The sequence below is a fragment of the Coregonus clupeaformis genome, chromosome 28 (genome assembly GCF_020615455.1).
Source record: "Coregonus clupeaformis isolate EN_2021a chromosome 28, ASM2061545v1, whole genome shotgun sequence".
NCBI lineage: Eukaryota > Metazoa > Chordata > Actinopteri > Salmoniformes > Salmonidae > Coregonus > Coregonus clupeaformis.
In genome coordinates, this window is record NC_059219.1 from 27,854,510 (window position 1) to 27,879,355 (window position 24,846).

The 24,846-nt window shown below is 44.8% G+C and overlaps 1 protein-coding gene across 1 annotated transcript; it reads left to right on the plus strand.

Annotated features, from left to right (window-relative positions):
- Positions 1-16,416: 16,416 nt before the first annotated feature.
- On the plus strand, positions 16,417-24,551 carry LOC121542476 (delta-type opioid receptor-like). Its single transcript, XM_041851869.1, has 4 exons — positions 16,417-16,652; positions 18,804-18,979; positions 23,752-23,931; positions 24,022-24,551. Exons 1-4 carry the CDS (start codon positions 16,417-16,419, stop codon positions 24,549-24,551), a joined length of 1,122 nt encoding a protein of 373 aa, XP_041707803.1.
- Positions 24,552-24,846: the final 295 nt, after the last annotated feature.

Genomic DNA, 24,846 nt, shown 5'->3' on the forward strand with positions numbered 1-24,846 from the left:
GAACCAGTTCTTCAAAATCAATTTTCAGAAGTTCCAAGCTAGCCCTCCTAATGTCGTTTGACCCCACAGGGACTACGACTGCGTCAGCTCCCGACATCTGTCGTAGAACGGTCGGAAGCAGCCTAGCAATGTCTTGTACTCATGCTCCAGGATAGCACAGGGGTTTTCTGACCATAGAACTGCCGATGATGACAGCTGGTGCAATGCCGTTCTTTCTCCTCGAGAGGTTTCGCAAAAGGTATGTGCAGCAGTAGTTATTTAAGATGAGCCATGTCTAGAATACAGTATATACAGTGCCTTCAGAAAGTATTCACACCCCTTGTTACAGCCTGTATCTACACACAATACCCCATAATGTCAAAGTGAAATTATGTTTTTAGAAATGTTTACAAATTAATAAAACATTTGAAGCTGAAATGTTGAGTCAATAAATATTCAACCCTTTTGTTATGGCAAGCCTAAGTAAGTTCAGGAGTAAGAATCTGCTTAACAATTCACATAATAAGTTGCATAGACTCACTCCGTGTGCAATACTAGTGTTTAACATGATTTTTAAATGACTACCCCATCTCTGTACCCCACATATATAATTATCTGTAAGGTCCCCAGTCGAGCAGTGAATTTCAAGCCCAGATTCAAACGCAAAGACTAGGGAGGTTTTCCAATGATTCGCAAAGAAGGGCAGCTATTGGTAGATGGGAAAAACAAATTAAGCAGACATGGAATATCACTTTGAGCATGTTGCAGTTATGAATTACACTTTGGATGGTATATCATTACACCCAGTCACTACAAAGATTCAGGTGTCCTTCCTAACTCAGTTGCCGGAGAGGAAGGAAACCGCTCAGAGATTTCACAGTGAGGCCAATGATGAGTTTAAAACTGTTATATGTTTAATGGCTGTGATAGGAGATACACTACATGACCAAAAGTATGTGGACAACTGCTCGTTGAACATCTCATTTCAAAACCATATGCATTAATATGGAGTTGTTCCCCCCTTTGCTGCTATAACAGCATCCACTATTCTGGGAAGGCTTTCCACTAGATGTTGGAACATTGCTGTGGGGACTTGCTTTCATTCAGCCACAAGAGCATTAGTGAGGTCGGGCACTGATGTTGGGCGATTAGGTCTGGCTCGCAGTCTGCATTCCAATTCATCCCAAAGGTGTTCGATGGGGTTGAGGTCAGGGCTCTGCGCAAGCCAGTGAAGTTCTTTCACACCAATCTCGAGAAACCATTTCTGTATGGACCTCGCTTTGTGCACAGGGGCATTGTCATGCTGAAACAGGAAAAGGGCCTTCCTCAAACTGTTGCCACATAGTTGGAAGCACAAAATCGTCTAGAATGACATTGAATGCTGTAGCATTAAGATTTCCCTTCACTGTAACTAAGGGGCCTACCCGGAACCATGAAAAACAGCCCCAGACCATTATTCCTCCTCCACCAAACTATGCATTGGGGCATGTAGCGTTCTCATGGCATCCGCCAAACCCAGATTCGCCCATCGGACTGCCAGATGGTGAAGCGTGATTTATTACTCCACAGAACGTGTTTCCACTGCTCCAGAGTCCAATGGCGGCAATCTTTACACCACTCCAGCTAACAGAGTTGTGCATGGTGATCTTAAGCTTTTGTGCGGCTGCTCGGCCATGGAAACCCATTTCATGAAGCTCCCGACTAACAGTTATTGTGCTGACGTTGCTTCCAGAGGCAGTTTGGAGCTCGGTAGTGAGTGTTGCAACCGAGGACAGGCAATTTTTACACGCTACGTGCTTCAGCACTCAGCGGTCCCATTCTGTGAGCTTGTGTGACTTATTACTTCGCGACTGAGCCGTTGTTGCGCCTAGATGTTTCCACTTCACAATAACAGCACTTACATTTGACCAAGGCAGCTCTAGCAGGGTTGACATTTTACGAACGTACTTGTTGGAAAAGTGGCATCCAATGACGGTGCCACGTTGAAAGTCATTGAGCTCTTCAGTAAGGCCATTCTACAGCCAGTGTTTGTCTATTGAGATTGCATGGCTCTGTGCTCGATTTTATACACCTGTCAGCAACGGGTGTGGCTGAAATAGCCAAATCCACTCATTTGAAGGGTGTCCACATACTTTTGTATATATAGTGTAACTGAGGATGAATCAACAACATTGTAGTTACTCCACAATACTAACGGAAATGACAGAGTGAAAAGAAGGAAGCCTGTACAGAATACAAATATTCCAAAACATGCATCCTGTTTGTAATAAGGCACTAAAGTGTGTGCTATAAAGTGTGTGCCCTCAGGCCTGGAGGGAAGCAAAAGTTATTCCCCTACCTAGGAATAGTAAAAACCCCTTAAATGGCTCAAATAGCCGATCAATCAGCCTGTTACCAACCTTTAGTAAACTTTTGGAAAAAATTGTGTTTGACCAGATAAAATGCTATTTTACAGTAAACAAATTGACAACAGACTTTCAGCACGCTTATAGGGAAGGACATTCAACAAGCACAGCACTTGACTGATGATTGGCTGAGAGAAATTGATGATAAAAAGATTGTGGGGGCTGTTTTGTTAGACTTCATTGCGGCTTTTGAAATGATCGATCATAGTCTATTACTGGAAAAACGTATGTGTTATGGCTTTACACCCCCTGCTATATTGTGGATAAAGAGTTACCTGTCTAACTGAACACAGGAGGTGTTCTTTAATGGAAGCCTCTCCAACAAAATCCAGGTAGAATCAGGAATTCCCCCGGGCAGCTGTCTAGGCCCCTTACTTTTTTCAATCTTTACTAACGACATACAACTGGCTTTGAGTAAAGCAAGTGTGTCTATGTGTATGCGGCTGACTAACACTATACACGTCAGCTACCACAGCGACTGAAATGACAGCAACACTTAACAAAGAGCTGCAGTTAGTTTCAGAATGGGTGGCAAGGAATAAGTTAGTCCAAAATATTTCAAAAACTAAAAGCATTGTATTTTGGACAAATCATTTACTAAACTCTAAACCTCAACTAAATCTTGTAATGAATAGTGTGGAAATTGAGCAAGTTGTGGAGACTAAATTGCTTGGAGTAAGCCTGGATTGTAAACTGTCATGGTCAAAACATATTGATACGACGGTAGCTAGGATGGGGAGAAGTCTGTCCATAATAAAGTGCTGCTCTGCATTCTTAACAGCACTATCAACAAGGCAGGTCCTACAGGCCCTAGTTTTGTCGCACCTGGACTACTGTTCAGTGGTGTGGTCAGATGCCACAAAGAGGGACTTAGGAAAATTGCAATTGGCTCAGAACAGGGCAGCACGGCTGGCCCTTGGATGTACACAGAGAGCTAACATTAATAATATGCATGTCAATCTCTCCTGGCTCTAAGTGGAGGAGCGATTGACTTCATCACTACTTGTATTTGTGAGAGGTATTGACATGTTGAATGAACCGAGCTGTCTGTTTGAACTACTGGCACACAGCTCGGACACCCATGCATACCCCACAAGACATGCCACCAGAGGTCTCTTCACAGTCCCCAAGTCAAGAACAGACTATGGGAGGCGCACAGTACTACATAGAGTCATGACTACATGAACTGTGAAGCAACACAAACATAGACACGTGCATACAAATACACGATAATATACACACTATACACACATGTACACATGGATTTTGTGTTATAGATATGTGGTAGTAGAGTAGAGGCCTGAGGGCACACACTTAATATGTTGTGAAATCTGTTATGAATGTATTGTAATGTTTTTAAAACGTATAACTGCCTTAATTTTGCTGGACCCCAGGAAGAGTAGCTGCTGCCTTGGCTGCCTTGGCAGCAGCTAATGGGGATCCATAATAAATACAAATACAAAAGTAATACTGCAAGAAATCTGGCAAAGAAATTAACTTAATGTCCTGAATACAAAGTGTTATGTTTGGGGCAAATCCAACACAACACATCACTGAGTACCAATCTTCATATTTTCAAGTATGGTGGTGGCTGCATCATGTTATGGGTATGCTTGTCATCGGCAAGGACTAGGGAGTTTTTTTAGGATACAAATAAACGGAATAGAGCTAAGCAAAGAGAGAAAAACTCGGACACTGGGAGACAAATTCACCTTTCAGCAGGAGTTACATTTACATTATAGTCATTTAGCAGACACTCTTATCCAGAGCGACTTACAGTTAGTGAGTGCATACATTTTTCATATAGTTAGCTAAAACACAAGGCCAAATATACACTGGAATTGCTTACCAAGACAACATTGAATGTTCCTGAGCGGCCTAATTACAGTGTTAACTGAAGTCGGTTTGAAAATCTATGGCAAGAATTGAAAATGGCTGTCTAGCAATGATCAACAACCAACTTGACAGAGCTTGAATAATTTTTTAAAGAATAATGGGCAAATATTGTACAATCCAGGTGTGCAAAACTCTTAGAGACTTACCCAGAAAGACTCACAGGTGTAATCACTGCCAAAGGTGATTCTAACATGTATTGACTCAGGGGGTTAAATACTTATCTAATCAAGATATATTAGTGTTTTATTTTCCATTAATTTTTTAATAATGTCAACAGTTTTCTTCCACTTTGACATTACAGAGTATTTTATGTAAATCGTTGACAAAAAATGACAATGAAATCCATTTTAATCCCACTTTGTAACACAACAAAATGTGTAAAAGGTAAATGGGTATGAATACTTTCTGAAGGCACTGTACATATAAAGCGGGTAAAACAGTATGTAAACATTATTAAAGTGACCCGTGTTCAATGACTATGTACATAGGGCAGCAGTCTCTAAGGTGCAGAATAGTGTACCGTGTGGTAGCCGTCTAGTAACAGTGACTAAGGTTCATGGAAGGGTACTGGGCAGAAGCCGGCTAGTGGTGACTGTTTAACAGTCTGATTGCCTGGAGATAAAAGCTATTTATCAGTCTCTTGATTCCAGCTTTGATGCAGCGGGGTAAACAGGCTGTGGCTCGGATGGCTGAGGTCCTTGCGGACGGTGCAATTGCCGTATCAGGCGGAGATACAGCCCGGCAGGATTTCTTCAGCATCATGAGGTTGAAGAGGTGCTGTTGCGCCTTCTTCACCACAATGTCTGTGTGAAGGGACCATTTCAGGTCGACACACTTGACTCCTATCTAGAGATATACAGTGGGGGAAAAAATTATTTAGTCAGCCGCCAATTGTGCAAGTTCTCCCACTTAAAAAGATGAGAGAGGCCTGTAATTGTCATCATAGGTACACGTCAACTATGACAGACAAAATGAGGAAAAAAAATCCAGAAAATCACATTGTAGGATTTTTTATGAATTTATTTACAAATTATGGTGGAAAATAAGTATTTGGTCAATAACAAAACTTTCTCAATACTTTGTTATATACCCTTTGTTGGCAATGACACAGGTCAAACGTTTTCTGTAAGTCTTCACAAGGTTTTCACACACTGTTGCTGGTATTTTGGCCCATTCCTCCATGCAGATCTCCTCTAGAGCAGTGATGTTTTGGGGCTGTCGCTGGGCAACACGGACTTTCAACTCCCTCCAAAGATTTTCTATGGGGTTGAGATCTGGAGAATGGCTAGGCCACTCCAGGACCTTGAAATGCTTCTTACGAAGCCACTCCTTCGTTGCCCGGGCGGTGTGTTTGGGATCATTGTCATGCTGAAAGACCCAGCCACGTTTCATCTTCAATGCCCTTGCTGATGGAAGGATGTTTTCACTCAAAATCTCAAGATACATGGCCCCATTCATTCTTTCCTTTACACGGATCAGTCGTCCTGGTCCCTTTGCAGAAAAACAGCTCCAAAGCATGATGTTTCCACCCCCATGCTTCACAGTAGGCATGGTGTTCTTTGGATGCAACTCAGCATTCTTTGTCCTCCAAACACGACGAGTTGAGTTTTTACCAAAAAGTTATATTTTGGTTTCATCTGACCATATGACATTCTCCTAATCCTCTTCTGGATCATCCAAATGCACTCTAGCAAACTTCAGACGGGCCTGGACATGTACTGGCTTAAGCAGGGGGACACGTCTGGCACTGCAGGATTTGAGTCCCTGGCGGCGTAGTGTGTTACTGATGGTAGGCTTTGTTACTTTGGTCCCAGCTCTCTGCAGGTCATTCACTAGGTCCCCCCGTGTGGTTCTGGGATTTTTGCTCACCGTTCTTGTGATCATTTTGACCCCACGGGGTGAGATCTTGCGTGGAGCCCCAGATCGAGGGAGATTATCAGTTGTCTTGTATGTCTTCCATTTCCTAATAATTGCTCCCACAGTTGATTTCTTCAAACCAAGCTGCTTACCTATTGCAGATTCAGTCTTCCCAGCCTGGTGCAGGTCTACAATTTTGTTTCTGGTGTCCTTTGACAGCTCTTTGGTCTTGGCCATAGTGGAGTTTGGAGTGTGACTGTTTGAGGTTGTGGACAGGTGTCTTTTATACTGATAACAAGTTCAAACAGGTGCCATTAATACAGGTAACGAGTGGAGGACAGAGGAGCCTCTTAAAGAAGAAGTTACAGGTCTGTGAGAGACAGAAATCTTGCTTGTTTGTAGGTGACTAAATACTTTTTTTCCCCCACTGTATGGTTAGAATTGTTTTTTAAATCTCTTAAACTGAGCAGTGCTACAGAAGTGAAGAATGGTGCCGGAGGAGATGGCTGCCGTTTTACGGGCTCCTAACCAATTGTGCTATTGTGTGTTCTTTCGTGTTAATTGTAACTTATTTTGTACATATTGTTTGTGCCACCGTCTCTTATGACCGAAAATAGCTTCTGGATATCAGGACAGCGATTACTCACCTCGTACTGGATGAAGATTTTTTCGTTAACGAGTCGGACTGAAGGATTTTGTTCAGACACCCGACAAGGCCCAAATCCCCGTCAATCGCATGAGAAAGAGACAGAGATATCGGGGACGTAGCTCGGGGTGCCTTGTAAGGATCCAACGGCAAGTCCTATTAGCCTCTACCATCAGTCCTATTAGCCAACTTACAATCATTGGATAACAAAATAGACTGACTAAGATCACAGATATCCTACCAACGGCACATTAAAAACTGTAATATCTCATGTTTCACCGAGTCGTGGCTGAACGAAGACATTGATAACATACAGCTGGTGGGATATACACTGCATCGGCAAGATTGAACAGCTGCCTCCGATAAGACAAGTGGTGGCGGTCTGTGTATATTTGTTAACAACAGCTGGTGCATGAGGTTTTGCTCACCTGAGGTAGAGTATCTCATGATAAGCTGTAGACCACACTATTTACCAAGAGAGTTTTCATTTTTCATAGCTGTCTATTTACCACCAAAAACCGATGCTGGCACTAAGACCGCACTCAATGAGCTGTATAAGGCCATAAGCAAACAGGAAAACACTCATCCAGAGGCGGCGCTCCTAGTGGCCGGGGACCTTAATGCAGGGAAACTTACATCCGTTTTACCTCATTTCTACCAGCATGTTAAATGTGCAACCAGAGGAAAAAAATGTCCTTTACTCCACACACATAGACGCATGCAAAGCTCTCCCTCGCCCTCCATTTGGCAAATCTGACCATAACTCTATCCTCCTGATTCCTGCTTACAAGCAAAAACTAAAGCAGGAAGCACCAGTGACTCGGTCAATAAAGAAGTGGTCAGATGACGCAGATGCTACGCTACAGGACTGTTTTGCTAGCACAGACTGGAATATGTTCCGATGGCATTGAGGAGTACACCACATCAGTCACTGGCTTCATCAATAAGTGCATCGATGACGTCGTCCCCACAGTGACCGTAAGTACATACCCCAACCAGAAGCCATGGATTACACACAACATCCGCACTGAGCTAAAGGGTAGCGCTGCCGCTTTCAAGGAGCGGGACTCTAACCCAGACGCTTATAAGAAATCCCGCTATGCCCTCCGACGAACCATCAAACAGGCAAAGAGTCAATACAGGACTAAGATTGAATCGTACTACACCGACTCCGACTTGTCGGATGTGGCAGGGCTTGAAAACTATTACAGACTACAAAGGGAAGCACAGCCACGAGCTGCCCAGTGACACCAGCCTACCAGACGAGCTAAATGATTTCTATGCTCGGTCTGAGGCAAGCAACACTGAAGCATGCATGAGCGCATCAGCTGTTCCGGATGACGTGATAATGCTCTCCGTAGCCGATGTGAGTAAGACATTTAAACAGGTCAACATTCACAAGGCCGCAGGGCCAGACGCATTACCAGGACATGTACTCCGAGCATGCGCTGACTAACTGGCAAGTGTCTTCACTGACATTTTCAACCTGTCCCTGACTGAGTCTGTAATACCAACATGTTTCAAGCAGAACACCATAGTCCCTGTGCCCAAGAACACTAAGGTAACCTGCCTAAATGACTACCGACCCGTAGCACTCACGTCTTTAGCCATGAAGCGCTTTGAAAGGTCATGGCTCACATCAACACCATTACCCCAGAAACCCTAGATCCACTCCAATTTGCATACCGCCCCAACAGATCCACATATGATGCAATCTCTATTGGAACTTGAAACTCTCGACCAGCTCCACTACAGCCCCGTCGATGTTAATGGGGGCCTGTTCGGCCCTCTTCTTTTTCCTGTAGTCCACGATCAGCTCCTTTGTCTTGCTCACATTGAAGGAGAGGTTGTTGTCCTGGCACCACACTGCCAGGTCTCTGACCTCCTCCCTATAGGTTGTCTCATCATTGTCGGTGATCAGGCCTACCACTGTTGTGTCATCAGTAAACGTAATGATGGTGTTGGAGTCGTGTTTGGCCACGCAGTCGTAGGTGAACAGGGAGTACAGGAGGGGACTAAGCATGCACCCCTGAGGGGCCCCAGTGTTGAGGATCAGCGTGGCAAACATGTTGTTGCCTACCCTTACCACCTGGGGGGCGGCCCGTCAGGAAGTCCAGGATCCAGTTGCAGAGGAGGGTGTTTAGTCCCAGGGTCCTTAGCTTAGTGATGAGCTTTGTGGGCACTATGGTGTTGAATGCTGAGCTGTTGTCAATGAACAGCATTCTCACATAGGTGTTCTATTTGTCCAGGTGGGAAAGGGCAGTGTGGAGTGCGATTGAGATTGCGTCATCTGTGGATCTGTTGGGGCGTTATGCGAATTGGAGTGGGTTTAGGGTATCCGGGATGATGCTGTTGATGTGAGCCATGAGCAGCATTTCAAAGCACTTCATGGCTACTGACGTGAGTGCTACGGGGCGGTAATCATTTAGGCAGGTTACCGTCGCTTCCTTGGGCACAGGGACTATGGTGGTCTGGTTGAAACAGACTCGGTCAGGGAGAGGTTGAAAATGTCAGTGAAGACACGTTATCACACAGTCGTCGGGAACAGCTGGTGCTCTCTGCATGCTTCAGTATTCCAGTCTGTGCTAGCAAAACAGTCCTGTAGCGTAGCATCCGTGTCACCTGACCACTTCCGTATTGAGCGAGTCACTGGTACTTCCTACTTTAGTTTTTGCTTGTAAGCAGGAATCAGGAGGATAGAATTATGGTCAGATTTGCCAAATGGAGGGCGAGGGAGAGCTTTGTATGCGTCGCTGTGTGTGGAGTAAAGGTGGTCTAGAGTTTTTTTCCCCCTCTGGTTGCACATGTGACATGCTGGTAGAAATTAGGTAAAACGGATTTCAGTTTGCCTGCATTAAAGTCCCCGGCCACTAGGAGCGCCACTTCTGGATGAGCATTTTCTTGTTAGATTATGTCCTTATACAGTTAGTTGAGTGTGGTCTTAGTGCCAGCATCGGTTTGTGGTGGTAAATAGACGGCTACAAATAATATAGATGAGAACTCTCTTGGTAGATAGTGTGATCTACAGCTTATCATAAGGTACTTTACCTCAGTTGAGCAATATCTCGAGACTTCTTTAATATTAGACATCGCGCACCAGCTGTTATTGACAAATAGTGGTCCTCTGTAGCTCAGCTGGTAGAGCACGGCGCTTGTAACGCCAAGGTTGTGGGTTCGATCCCCGGGACCACCCATACACAAATAAATGTATGCACGCATGACTGTAAGTCGCTTTGGATAAAAGCGTCTGCTAAATGGCATAAAAAAAATAAAAAAAATAGACACACACCCCAGCCCCTCGTCTTACCAGATGTAGCTTCTCTGTCCTGCCGATGCATGGAAAATCCCGCTAGCTCTATATTATCCGTTTCATCGTTCAGTCACTACGCAGTGAAACATAAGATATTACCGTTTTTTATGTCCCATTGGTAGGATATTCTTGATCGTAGATCATCCATTTTGTTGTCCAATGATTGCACGTTGGCCTATAGAACGGATGGTAGTGGCGGTTTACTCACTCGCCTACAAATTCTCAGAAGGCAGCCCGACCTCCGCCCCCTTTTTCTCAGTCTTTTCTTCACATAAATGACGGGGATTTGGGCCCGTTCCCGAGAAAGCAGTATATCCTTCGCATCGGACTCGTTAAAGAAAAAATCTTTGTCCAGTTCGAGGTGAGTAATCGCTGTTCTGATGTCCAGAATTTATTTTCGGTCATAAGAGATGGTAGCAGCAACATTATGTACACAATAAGTAAAAGAATAAGTTACAAACAACAAGAAAAAACTAACAAAATAGCACAGTTGGTTAGGAGCCCGTAAAATGGTAGCCATCCCCTCCGGCGCCATTATGATCAATATCTGGCTGTTATATGTTATCATACCCCCTTTAATATTTAATTAGACCTCCGCTACCCCCGGCCTTCATTCATTGCATTACCGCTATGGCCCTGTGAGGTAATATAATTGTGGTGAAGGCCTAGGGAGTTCACTGATGGAACGCCAAAGGCTACGGGGAGAAGGGGATATATTGCCATGGTTAGCAACAATACAAATACCCTAACAAGCAACCTCATCTGTAAAGTACACTGTAAAGGGGTTACCATGAATTTGACAGTAGCTTACAGCTCGGGGCGGCAGGTAGCCTGGCGGGTAGGAGCATTGGGCCAGTAACCGATGGATGCTGGATTGAATCCCTGAGCTGACAAGGTAATACATATGTTGTTCTGCCCCTGAGCAAGGCAGTTAACCCATTGTTCCCCGGGCGCCGATGATGTTGATTAAGGCAGCCACCCGCACCTCTCTGATTCAGAGGGGTTGGGTTAAATGCAGAAGACACATTTCAGTTGAGACACATTACTAGTCACAATGTAACAAGTACTTTTGGGTGTCAGGGAAAATGTATGTGAGTAAAAAGTACATATTTTCTTTAGGAATGTAGTGGAGTATAAGTAAAAGTTAAAACAATATACAGTTGAAGTCAGAAGTTTACATACACCTTAGCCAAATACATTTAAACTCAGTTTTTAACAATTCCTGACATTTAAAAATGCCCTGTCTTAGGTCAGTTAGGATCACCACTTTATTTTAAGAATGTGAAATGTCAGAATAATAGTAGAGAGAATGATTTTATTTATTTCATCACATTCCCAGTGGGTCAGAAGTTTACATACACTCAATTAGTATTTGGTAGCATTGCCATTAAATTGTTTAACTTGGGTCAAACGTTTCGGGTAGTCTTCCACAAGCTTCCCACAATAAGTTGGGTGAATTTTGGCCCATTCCTCCTGACAGAGCTGGTGTAACCAAGTCAGGTTTGTAAGCCTCTTTGCTCGCACATGCTTTTTCAGTTCTGCCCACACATTTTCTATAGGATTGAGGTCAGGGCTTTGTGATGGCCACTCAAATACCTTGACTTTGTTGTCCTTAAGCCATTTTGCCACAACTTTGGAAGTATGCTTGGGGTCATTGTCCATTCGGAAGACCCATTTGCGACCAAGCTTTAACTTCCTGACTGATGTCTTGAGATGTTGCTTCAATATATCCACATTATTTTCCTTCCTCATGACACCATCTATTTTGTGAAGTGCACCAGTCCCTCCTGCAGCAAAGCACCCCCATAGCATGATGCTGCCACCCCCGTGCTTCACGGTTGGGATGGTGTTCTTCGGCTTGCAAGCATCCCCCTTTTTCCTCCAAACATAACGATGGTCATTATGGCCAAACAGTTCTGTTTTTGTTTCATCAGACCAGAGGACATTTCTCCAAAAGGTACGATCTTTGTCCCTATGTGCAGTTGTTACTGTGGATATAGATACTTTTGTACCTGTTTCCTCCAGCATCTTCACAAGGTCCTTTGCTGTTGTTCTGGGATTGATTTGCACTTTTCGCACCAAAGTAAGCTCATCTCTAGGAGACAGAACGCGTCTCCTTCCTGAGCGGTATGATGGCTGCGTGGTCCCATGGTGTTTATACTGGCATACTATTGTTTGTACAGATGAACGTGGTACCTTCAGGCGTTTGGAAATTGCTCCCAAGGATGAACCAGACTTCTTTTGATTTTCCCATGATGTCAAGCAAAGAGGCACTGAGAAGGTAGGCCTTGAAATACATCCACAGGTACACCTCCAATTGACTCAAATGATGTCAATTAGCCTATCAGAAGCTTCTAAAGCCATGACATCATTTCCTGGAATTTTCCAAGCTGTTTAAAGGCACAGTCAACTTAGTGTATGTAAACGTCTGACCCACTGGAATTGTGATACAGTGAATTATAAGTGAAATAATCTGTCTGTAAACAATTGTTGGAAAAATTACTTGTGTCATGCACAAAGTAGATGTCCTAACCGACTTGCCAAAACTATAGTTTGTTAACAAGAAATTTGTGGAGTGGTTGAAAAACAAGTTTTAATGACTCCAACCTAAGTGTACGTAAACTTCCGACTTCAACTGTATATTAATATTAAAGTAAGTAGAGTGTGGGGGTGGTGAGAGGGAGAGGAGCATAAACTGTATGGCAGGTGCTAAAAGCCACAGGAATGTTGATGAAACCCAATAACCCATGCAATAAATTGCCCCATGAGACAGATATTAAGAGAAATGTTGTCATTATGGTATGTTTTCTGGTGAGCTATCCAGGTCTAAATACAGGTCCCATAGATTATGTGGAAATATGAATGAATGATAAGTCTTCCAAGATACAGTACCTTTCTCACCTCTCTTTACAAAAAAAAAGCTACACCATCAATTAATATTAATGGGCCTCATTCACCAATAGGATGGATGAATCCCAAGTCTTCGTAATTGAAAGCATGTGCCAGTTGTTCCTAATTAGCATAAGAAAATGTCCCGCAAATTCCCATATAAGGACATTACACTTCAGGGCCGTGTGCAAGAAAAGTTGGAGAATGTCCAAAAGAAGCACAGACGGTGGTGGTCCACCGATCACCAAACGAAAAAGGAACTTCAGTAATTCTGAAATAGAAATTCTACTACAACAGGTAAATGCCAAACGAGGCATAATATTTAGTAGTGTTTCCAGTGCTTTTAAAGCCACCAACAAAATGGAGGCATGGAAGGAGATCACGGATTCCGTGAACTCTGTTTCTGGAAAACGTCGCTCAATTGAAGATGTAAAAAATAAATGGTTTGACTTAAAATCAGAGACAAAAAAATCAATTGCCAAACATAAGAGACATATGCTGACCACTGGAGGGGGGCATGCAGGCCCTGAGTTATCTGAGATTGACTCAGGTGTGCCATCAGCGGAGCAACTGGACACTGACAAGGGCCCTATATCAACAGCTTCATATCCTCCAAGGCCATCTCCCACCAGTGAATCAGACGGTAAGCAAGTCTTTCTGAATTTATACAATTTCATGCCATAATTTAACTGAAAGCAATGGTGAAACCATTGGAAAGGAATTTTACACCAGTTTGTCAAACCAAATGTGGGCCTATGTGACTGTGAATGAGTCCTCACCTGAATTCCTAGTTTATTCAGTTTGAAATCCTATTGCTTTTGCAGTAGGCCTATATTGAACAAACTGAAACATCAACAAAAACAAATCTGTGCACTGTGACTGTTTTACTTTCAGTATCGTTTTTGTTATTTACAGATCTCCAATCCAGGCAACCCCTCTGAAGAGGAACCTGACACCATTCGGCCTTCCTGCAGTAGGCCTGCCTCTGTATGTGCCCCCAGGTCTCGTCCAACTGCACGTGTCGTCCGATGGAGTCTCTGAAATCGCTTCTACTCTGGCCACAATATCAGAAACACTCAAACACATAAACACACATTAAAAAATATAAAGAACGCGCACTGAAACCTGTGTCATTTCATGTGTTTAATTCGTATATTTAAAGGACAAAACAAATCAAAAACGGCAAATTATTTGTTGTCTGACTTCCACGCCAAGTCTTGTTTGGACCCAGCAATAGGTCAGGATGCACATCCTGGTGTGGTGGCTGAAGTGGAAGTGGAACACCACGCTTCATAGCGATGTTGTGTAACACACAACAAGCCATGATTATTCTGCAGACCTAAAAACGGTGTAAAGATTATCAAAAGCTAGAAAAACTAAATAAAATGAATTGTTGGAATTAGATGATTCTACAACATATTCTCCATTTTTCTAACCTGAATAAAACAAGTAGTCCTACTCACCTTCTCTGGCGTGTAAAGCAGCTTACCACCTGCTGTGTCCAAACACATCCAGCGTCCCTTCAGAATACCAATGGTTCGCTTAATGGTGGAGCGGGTGCGTGCGTGCCTCTGGTTATAAGAGGCCTCTTGGTGTGTCTGAGGGTTTGTTAGTGGCGTCATTAGCCAGGCCGCAAGGGCATACCCCCGATCTCCTAATGAAACAAGTAATTAATGAAGAAACCCACTTTTTGAAACCAACTATTGGAATTTGAAATTACTGAACGATGCTTACCAATGAGCCATGCGTCTCCAGCAGCTCCTTGTTCCAGGCGCATCTCCACAGAACTGTTCTGCAAAATATAAGCCTCATGTGCACCTCCTGGGAAGCGGGAAACCACGTTCAAGAGATGGTTGTCGGAGTCGCAGATGACTTGTACATTGAGTGATATTGCTTGCGGTTGAGGTATGGGAATGGGTCTGGTGAGGGTGCCTTAATGCGCACGTTAGTGCAGTCTATTGCCCCGATTACGTTGTGCAGACCCGCAATAGAGTAGAACCCTCTCTTGACCGGCAGCTGTTGTTGCGCTGTGTAGGGGAAGAAAATATATTGTGTGGCCAGTTGATTTATTCCATCCACAACTCGTGGGAGAGCGCGGCTGATGGATGGCTGTGATATGCCCACCCGGTCTGCTAACTCCCGCTGAAATGTCCCAGTGGCTAAAAATCCCAAAGTGGAGAGTACCTGCACATGAGGTGGTACGGGATTGGACCGTTGGGTATGGCTTCGCAGCGCTGGCTCCAAAGTATCACACAGCTCCATTAAAACGTGTCTTGGAAGCCTAAACCGTCCGATCAAGTACTCGTCAGTCTCTGCAAATAAATCAACGTGATCCTCAAAGATGCGTTCCCTTCTCAGAGCATGCTCGGCAATGTCGTCAAGCAGCAATAGATGTGCCTTTTTGATAGCATGCCTGATGTGCAGAAACAGGCCCACTTTGGCCCTATAAATAGCGCGATCAATCACCACATAATGCAGGATTTAATCAGCTTAATTGCTGATGTAAATTGCAGTGTTAGTGTTTCTTTGCATACTATGATTTTTTTCCCAACAAATGATCAGAAATACATTACAGTAAAATACTTTCATTGTAAAATTAAATGAAATACAGTAACCAATTATTTGGAGCAAACTGTCATCACTCAAATGTGCGTAAGAATGCTCTGAGTGTGCGTGGATTTTGTTCTTAGCTAAGAACAAATCCAAGACGAGAAAACATTAGTGAATGTCAGAATCTTCGTAAAAAGTGCGTAAATGGGGTTTAAGAACACATTACTTCGTAAGAACGGTTAATGAATGAGGCCCATTGTTGTTGCTGTCATAAGTGTCCCTAAGCAATATTTTGGTTAGAAATGGTTGTTGAAACCAAGCCATTTATTTTTTTGAAAACTGTGCGGGCCTGAAAATAATAGGCAATGTTTTACTGCATATTATTTTCATTTTAGCAACCAGCCTTTCATTTTAGCATTTTATCCATTAGGGTAGGCTATCATGCAGGCTGTCGCCTCGATGCCCATTAACTGTGCCATTTAGCCTACTGTCAATTAGAACATTAGAGAGCAACTTAAGCGATAAAGCACACCTACCCGTGTCTTGCTTACTACCAGTGCGTCCTCGCCAAGGGAAGTAGACTGCACTTGCCCCCGCCGTCACCACCCCGTTGCATTGCGCGTACCTCGCACAGGGAGAGGACCGGATACCTGTCTTTCAGAACATCTTTCCATACCTTCGCCAGAGGCTGAGACGTCAGTGATGACAATTGAATGAGGTCCGACCAGTACTTTCACACGTTCCTCATCTGCTCTCGTGCGGTCAATAACACCTGCATTTGGGGAGTCCACAGGCGTCTGCACTACAGGAAAGGAATCCGGTCCAGTGACTCCACTGACTATAACGAAGTTTTATCTACTAGGCTAATATCGCACCTCAATATGATGGAGTTCACTACCCTGTCCGCGGCTGATTTTGCCGACCTGTATTCTGTGATCCCTTTCAATGCCACATTGTCTGAGGATTCTACAGGGCTGCCATCAAGAGGCAATGACACCGAGAAGGGTTCTTCGAAGGACACCAAAAGTATTATAATTGCAGTATCTATAACGGCTCTTTACTCTATTATATGCGTTGTTGGACTGCTTGGAAACATCCTCGTTATGTATGGAGTAGTGAGGTAATAAAGCCTATCTACTGTAGCTCTTTTGGGGACCCTAATGGAAATAATGGATACAAGCAGTCTTAAAATGTAAGTTTTTTACTGTAAAGTGATATAATTTTTTTGTTGAATATCACCACAAGTAAACTGATATAGTTTTATTATATGATTAGAGGCATTTGCATCCTCCAGCTAACTCACATGATTTGGGATAGCTATATAGGGCCACAGGTTCATAGTGAGAGATGGAGACAACCAACCCACCCCACTCATGCCCTACCATCCACCAAGCTCTAGCATCAAGCAGGTAAATTGCAGTAGTGGAAAAAGTACTCAATTGTCATATTTGAATAAAAGCAAAGATACCTTAATAGAAAATGACTTAATTAAAAGTGAAAGTTGCCCAGTAAATACTACTTGAGTAAAAGCCTAAAAGTATCAGTTTTTACATTTACTTAAGTACAGTGCTGGAAAGATTACTCAATTGCCACACTTGAGTAAAAGTAAAAAGTAAAAGTAAATGCGATACATCAAATTCCTTATATTAAGCAAACCAGATGGCACAATTTACTTGTTATTAAAATGTATGGACAGCCAGGGGCACACTCCAACACTCAGACATAATTTACAAGCACAGTATTTGAGTTTAGTGAGTCCACCAGATCAGAGGCAGTTGGGATGACAATGCGTTATATGAATAGTTGTGTGAATTGGACCATATTGCTGTCCTACCTGAGCATTCGAGTACCTTTGGCTGTCAGGGAAAATGTATGGGAATAAAATAAAATAAATGTATGGGAGTAAAATTAAAATTTGTCAAAAATATAAATAGTAAGGTACAGATACCCCCAAAAACGACTTAAGTAGTACTTTAAAGTAGTTTTACTTAATTACTTTACAACACTGTTAAATTGTATAGTGCTACCTGGCTGTAAGTGACACAAAGACAAGTAGGAACGATTTAAATGAATTCCATTTACATAAAACATTTATATAACAAATTCACAAGCAAAAATTGTCAATGTCTTGTCAATGTCATCATAAAATGTTTAATACATTATGTTTAATACATTATAATGTAGCCAACTGAACTTTTGTTGCTTTTATGTGATGCTTATTACATGATTGGCTGTGTTATGTACTTTAAGTGTGTGTAAGAAGATATTGTGAATTGTTGCAGAATATTATGTCATGTTGCAAATTGTGAACTGTGATTTTTTGGCCTTAAAGATACAGTAGCCTATGAACCTGGTACTGTACTCTCTATAGAACTCAGCTTTGATTTGAAGTATTGACTTCTCTTCTGGCTGCACCAGGGCCTTGAATAAACAGTACCATTATATATGAAATTATGATGTCATTTCCTGTGGAAAGTCGAAGTGGAGTAACTAAGAAGATGTTAAGTTGGGTGCGTTGGTGTGACAGATATCACACCGTGTTCATTAGATAATTTGGAAGCACTTCCCCCTCATCAGAAATCTGACTCATCAAACTAATTTCAAAGGAGCTCTGACTGACAACTATCAATTGCAAATGTTAATCTGTCATTTAATCCATGCTAAACTCAGAAAAGTGTCAATACTGCATTTTAATGGTGACTCACTCAATGTCACTCACTTTGATCCACTTTCCTTCATTAACATTACAGTGAGGGGAGTATAATGGGTGGGATCTGCCTGCCTGGGGAACCAGATGCATGTACTCTAAGCAATGTCTCTCTCTGAAGGTTGGACTCAATATGATAACCAATTAGCTGATGCTTTCAGGTGAAGCCAGACAGAACACAATACATTAAACAAAGACCAAAAATCTCCATACAGCTAAACTGGCAAGGCCTCAAGCACAGCATACAGTATTAAAGCTCCATATTGAAACTCCATAATAATACATTCTCAGTGCAAATACAACACAGTCATCAACAGTAGATTGAAAAGGCTAAATCAAGGTCTCACGCTAAGTGTATCTGTAATGAATGCATTAGCACAGTAAGAGAGGATTGGCAGTTTTTATTGTTCTTTGAACCAGACTCACGACCACACAAGAGAGTGCTCTATTATCCAATATCTGGGTCAATTACTCCTCAGTGCAATATAGATACCTTGCCTTCTGAGACCCTGGATCTACAGTATTTGCCAAGCTAATAAACAACATTGCCCTCTCTCTGTCCAGATACACCAAAATGAAGACAGCCACTAACATCTACATCTTCAACTTGGCCCTGGCCGATGCTTTGGCTACCAGCACTCTGCCCTTCCAGAGTGCCAAGTACCTGATGAACACCTGGCTCTTCGGCGAGTTTCTGTGTAAAGTGATCCTCGCCATCGACTACTACAACATGTTCACCATGACACTACCACTAGTGTCTACTACTACGTCTCAGGACACCATCGGGAGAGGTTGTGTTTTTCTCTAGCAGGAGGTAAGCAGGAGGTAAGCTTCTCATATGGTGTTGAGTAAAGCTTAACCATGTATTAGATCGTAGGTAGGTAGTTAGTTGTAGTTGGGTATTGTAGTTATTGTAGGTTAGTATTGTTGTTATTGTAGGTTTCCGTAGGTAATTGTAGGTTAGTATCGAAGCACGAGGCTAGCTAGCTAGCGGGTAGCTACTGGTAACGTTTAGCAACGGTGGAGAGCTGTTTCCAATGTTAATGTGCTGCTAGCCAACGTTTAATTTTTGCTGCGTTATGCGTTATGAAAGGAACTAGACACGGACATGAATTATCTGTTTAGTGTGCTAACACACTCTTGGCAGTTTGTTGTAACCAAGTATTGGTGCTAAACTGTGTGTTAATGGATGCTAGCATGCTAGTTAGCTATGGCGTCATAGCTAGGCATTGTGGGTTGTTGTGGGTAGTTACTGTAGGTTGGCAGTGTCTTCGGCCGTGCCGGCTGTAGCACCGAGCGAGCTAACTAGCCGTTTTTCGAACAGAGTCAGAGTCAACACAGTAGCCATTGTGTGCCGGGTGTAGCACGAAGCTAGCTAGCTAGCCGTTCTTCAAACAAAGTCAACACAGTGGCCATTGCTAGCTACCCAACACGACCAGCTAACTGTACTGTAGTAGCTTAATACAATATACTTGTCCTAGCTAGCCAACGTTTAATCATTGCTGCGTCATGAAAGGAACTTGACACAGACACGAATGATCTGTTTAGTGTGTTAACACACTATTGGTGTGTCTTGGCAGTGTCTTCGGCCGTGCCGCGAGCTAACTAGCTGTTTTTCGAACAGAGTCAGAGTCAACACAGTAGCCATTGTGTGCCGGGTGTAGCACGAAGCTAGCTAGCTAGCCGTTCTTCAAACAAAGTCAACACAGTGGCCATTGCTAGCTACCCAACACGACCAGCTAACTGTACTGTAGTAGCTAAATACAATATACTTGTCCTAGCTAGCCAACGTTTAATCATTGCTGCGTCATGAAAGGAACTTGACACAGACACGAATGATCTGTTTAGTGTGTTATCACACTATTGGTGGTTTGTTGTGACCAAGTGTTGGTGCTAAACTGTGTGTTACTGGATGCTAGCATGCTAGTTAGCTAGTTAACACACTATTGGTGGTTTGTTGTGACCAAGTGTTGGTGCTAAACTGTGTGTTATTGTTATTGGATGCTAGCATGCTAGTTAGCTATGGTGTCACAGTTAGCTAGCTGAATAAAGTGGGTTGAGTCTATTCCTTTAAACATTGAACCGCTGTGGTTCACAACAATTCTGATTTCTAAAGGTGGAAGTTGGGAGAGTTTTTGTTCGGGTGGTTCAGTGAAACAATTTTAGTTTCTGAGGTAGAAGTTTTTGGTGAGGGAGGCCCTGCTCTCTCCTCTCCCAGATGCTTAGCTCATTTCATTCCGATCTCCTCTGCATTTTTGTAGCCATTTGCTACAGCCTGTCAACTATGCCTCTGCCTATCCCTGTTCTCTCCTCTCTGCACAGGCTACACAAACGCACCACGCCGCGTGGCTGCTGCCTCTCTAACCTGGTGGTCCCTGCACGCACCCCACACCTGGAGTTCCAGGTCGCAGGCAGCCTCTGGAACTGCCGTTCTGCTGCCAACAAAGCTGACTTCATCCCAGCCTATGCCAACCTCCAGTCCCTCGACTTCCTGGCGCTGACGGAAACATGGATCACCACTGAAAACACTGCTACTCCTACTGCTCTCTCCTCGTCTGACCATGTGTTCTCGCATACCCCGAGAGCATCTGGTCAGAGGGGTGGTGGTACAGGAATCCTCATCTCTCCCAAGTGGACATTCTCAATTTTTCCCCTAACCCATCTGTCTATCTCCTCATTTGAATTCCATGCTGTCACAGTCACTAGCCCATTTAAGCTTAATATCCTTGTCATCTATCGCCCTCCAGGTTCCCTTGGAGAGTTCATCAATGAGCTTGACGCCTTGATAAGTTCCTTTCCTGAGGATGGCTCACCCCTCACAGTTTTGGGGGATTTCAACCTCCCTATGTCCACATTTGACTCATTTCTCTCTGCCTCCTTCTTTCCACTCCTCTCCTCTTTTGACCTCACCCTCTCACCGTCCCCCTACTCACAAGGCAGGCAATACGCTTGACCTCATCTTCACTAGATGCTGCTCCTCTACTAATCTCACTGCAACTCCCCTCCATGTCTCCGACCACTACTTTGTTTCCTTTTCTCTCTCGCTCTCCTCCCACACTACTCACTCTGCCCCTACACAGATGGTAATGCGCCGCCGCAACCTTCGCCTCTCTCTCTCACTACTCTCTCCTCTTCCATCCTATCATCTCTTCCCTCTGCTCAATCCTTCTCCCTCCAATCTCCTGATTCTGCCTCCTCAACCCTCCTCTCCTCCCTTTCTGCATCCTTTGACTCTCTGTGTCCCCTATCCTCCCGGCCGGCTCGGTCCTCCCCTCCAGCTCCGTGGCTTGATGACTCATTGCGAGCTCACAGAACAGAGCTCCGGGCAGCGGAGCGGAAATGGAAGAAAACTAAACTCCCTGCCGACCTGGCATCTTTTCACTCCCTCCTCTCTACATTTTCTTCATCTGTTTCTGCTGCTAAGGCCACCTTCTACCACTCTAAATTCCAAGCATCTGCCTCTAACCCTAGGAAGCTCTTTGCCACATTTTCCTCCCTCCTGAATCCTCCCCCCTCTCTCTCTGTGGATGACTTCGTCAACCACTTTGAAAAGAAGGTTGACGACATCCGATCCTCGTTTGTTAAGTCTAATGACACTGCTGGTCCTGCTCACACTGCCCTACCCTATGCTTTGACTTCTTTCTCCCCTCTCTCTCCAGATAAAATCCTGCGACTTGTGACTGCAGGCCGCCCAACAACCTGCCCGCTTGACCCCATCCCCTCCTCCCTTCTCCAGACCATCTCCGGTGACCTTCTCCCCTACCTCACCTCGCTGATCAACTCATCCTTGACCGCTGGCCATGTCCCTTCCGTCTTCAAGAGAGCGAGAGTTGCTCCCCTTCTCAAAAAACCAACACTCGACCCCACTGATGTCAACAACTACAGACCAGTATCCCTTCTTTCTTTTCTTTCCAAAACCATTGAGCGTGCCGTCTTTAGCCAACTCTCTTGCTATCTCTCTCAGAATGACCTTCTTGATCCAAACCAATCAGGTTTCAGGACTGGTCATTCAACTGAGACTGCTCTTCTCTGTGTCACGGAGACTCTCCGCACTGCTAAAGCTAACTCTCTCTCCTCTGCTCTTGTCCTTCTAGACCTGTCTGCTGCCTTTGATACTGTGAACCATCAGATCCTCCTCTCCACCCTCTCCGAGCTGGGCATCTCCGGCGCGGCTCACTCCTGGATTGCGTCCTACCTGACCGGTCGCTCCTACCAAGTGGCGTGGCGAGAAGCTGTCTCCGCACCACGTGCTCTCACCACTGGTGTCCCCCAGGGCTCAGTTCTAGGCCCTCTCCTTTTCTCCCTATACACCAAGTCACTTGGCTCTGTCATATCCTCACACGGCCTCTCCTATCATTGCTACGCTGACGATACACAACTAATCTTCTCCTTTCCCCTTCTGATAACCAGGTGGCGAATCGCATCTCTGCATGTCTGGCAGACATATCAGTATGGATGACGGATCACCACCTCAAGCTGAACCCTGGCAAGACGGAGCTGCTCTTCCTCCCGGGAAGGACTGCCCGTTCCATGATCTCGCCATCACGGTTGACAACTCCGTTGTGTCCTCCTCCCAGAGTGCGAAGAGCCTTGGCGTGACCCTGGACAACACCCTGTCGTTCTCCGCTAACATCAAGGCGGTGACCCGCTCCTGCAGGTTCATGCTCTACAACATTCGGAGAGTACGACCCTGCCTTACACAGGAAGCGGCACAGGTCCTAATCCAGGCACTTGTCATCTCCCGTCTGGATTACTGCAACTCGCTGTTGGCTGGCCTCCCTGCATGTGCCATTAAACCCCTACAACTCATCCAGAATGCCGCAGCCCGTCTGGTGTTCAACCTTCCCAAGTTCTCTCACGTCACCCCCCTCCTCCGCACACTCCACTGGCTTCCAGTTGAAGCTCGCATCCGTTACAAGACCATGGTGCTTGCCTTTGGAGCAGCGAGGGGAACGGCACCTCTGTACCTTCGGGCTCTGATCAGTCCCTACACCCAAACGAGGGCATTGCGTTCATCCACCTCTGGCCTGCTGGCTCCCCTTCCTCTGCGGAAGCATAGTTCCCGCTCAGCCCAGTCAAAACTGTTCGCTGCTCTGGCACCCCAATGGTGGAACAAGCTCCCTCACGACACCAGGACAGCGGAGTCACTCACCACCTTCCGGAGACATTTGAAACCCCACCTCTTTAAGGAATACCTGGGATAGGATAAAGTAATCCTTCTACCCCCCCCCCACACAGCGGAGTCGCTCACCACCTTCCGGAGACATTTGAAACCCCACCTCTTTAAGGAATACCTGGGATAGGATAAAGTAATCCTTCTACCCCCCAAAAAAAAATTGTAAAGTGGTTATCCCACTGGCTATAGGGTGAATGCATCAATTTGTGAGTCGCTCTGGACTAGAGCGTCTGCTAAATGACGTAAATGTGCCCTTGAGCAAGGCACTTAACCCTAATTGCTCCTGTAAGTCGCTCTGGATAAGAGCGTCTGCTAAATGACTAAAATGTAAAATGTAAATCTTCACCCTGACCATGATGAGCGTGGACCGCTACATCGCTGTGTGCCACCCGGTCAGGGCCCTGGACTTTAGAACACCCGCCAAGGCCAAGATGATCAACGCGTGCATCTGGATCCTCTCCTCTGCCATCGGAGTGCCCATCATGGTCATGGCGGTTACCAAGGTGACAGACAAAGGTGAGCAGTCCATATGAGCTGTACCGTATGTGCTCCAGACACCAACATCCACATATCCATATGCTAACCATTTGATTGTTTATCCCTCAGGCAATACAGGGTGCATGCTGCAGTTCCCTCAGCCAGACTGGTACTGGGACGCGGTAACTAAGATCTGCGTGTTCATCTTTGCCTTCGTGGTGCCAGTCCTGGTTATCACCATCTGCTACGGCCTGATGATTCTCCGCCTGAAGAGTGTCCGTCTGCTCTCCGGCTCCAAGGAGAAAGATCGGAATATGCGGCGCATTACCCGCATGGTCCTGGTGGTGGTGGCGGCATTCATAATTTGCTGGACGCCCATCCACATCTTTATCATCCTCAGGACCATGGTGCAGATCAACAGCATGAACCCCTACGTAATCGCCAGCTGGCACCTGTGCATTGCGCTGGGCTACATGAACAGCAGCCTCAACCCCCTGCTTTACGCCTTCCTAGACGAGAACTTCAAGAGGTGCTTCAGGGATTTCTGCCTGCCTTTCCGCTCCAACATGGACCAGAGCAGCTTCTCCAGAGCCCGCAACTCCACGCGAGAGCCCACCACCGTGTGTGCTCCGAGAGAGTTGGTGAGGAAGCCTGTATGACTAGGAATGGAGCAGCGGCCTGGAGACTCCCGCTCACGGACAGTCCAGGACGACTTACAGACTGATGTCACACAGTTCTCCACAGAGTTCTGACAGTAGCTCTGGCTTTAGACCTACAGTACTACTGGCAAAACCCACTGCAATGCTAATGTCTGTCAACATCACCATTTCCCACTAAATCTTGTGCATTATGATTGTTTCAGTGTTGAGAGGCAGAGTCACAGAAACTATAACTTTGGGTTATGATGTTGTTCAGCTCAGGCCTCCTGCATAGGAGTTGGGCCATGGACTGGAG

Coding starts and splice junctions, on each gene's coding strand:
- LOC121542476 (XM_041851869.1), top strand. CDS start 16,417: ATGGAGTTCACTACCCTGTCCGCGGCTGATTTTGCCGACCTGTATTCT. Junction 16,653..18,803: donor GTTATGTATGGAGTAGTGAG/GTAATAAAGCCT, acceptor CTCTCTGTCCAG/ATACACCAAAATGAAGACAG. Junction 18,980..23,751: donor CTACTACAACATGTTCACCA/TGACACTACCAC, acceptor AATGTAAAATGT/AAATCTTCACCCTGACCATG.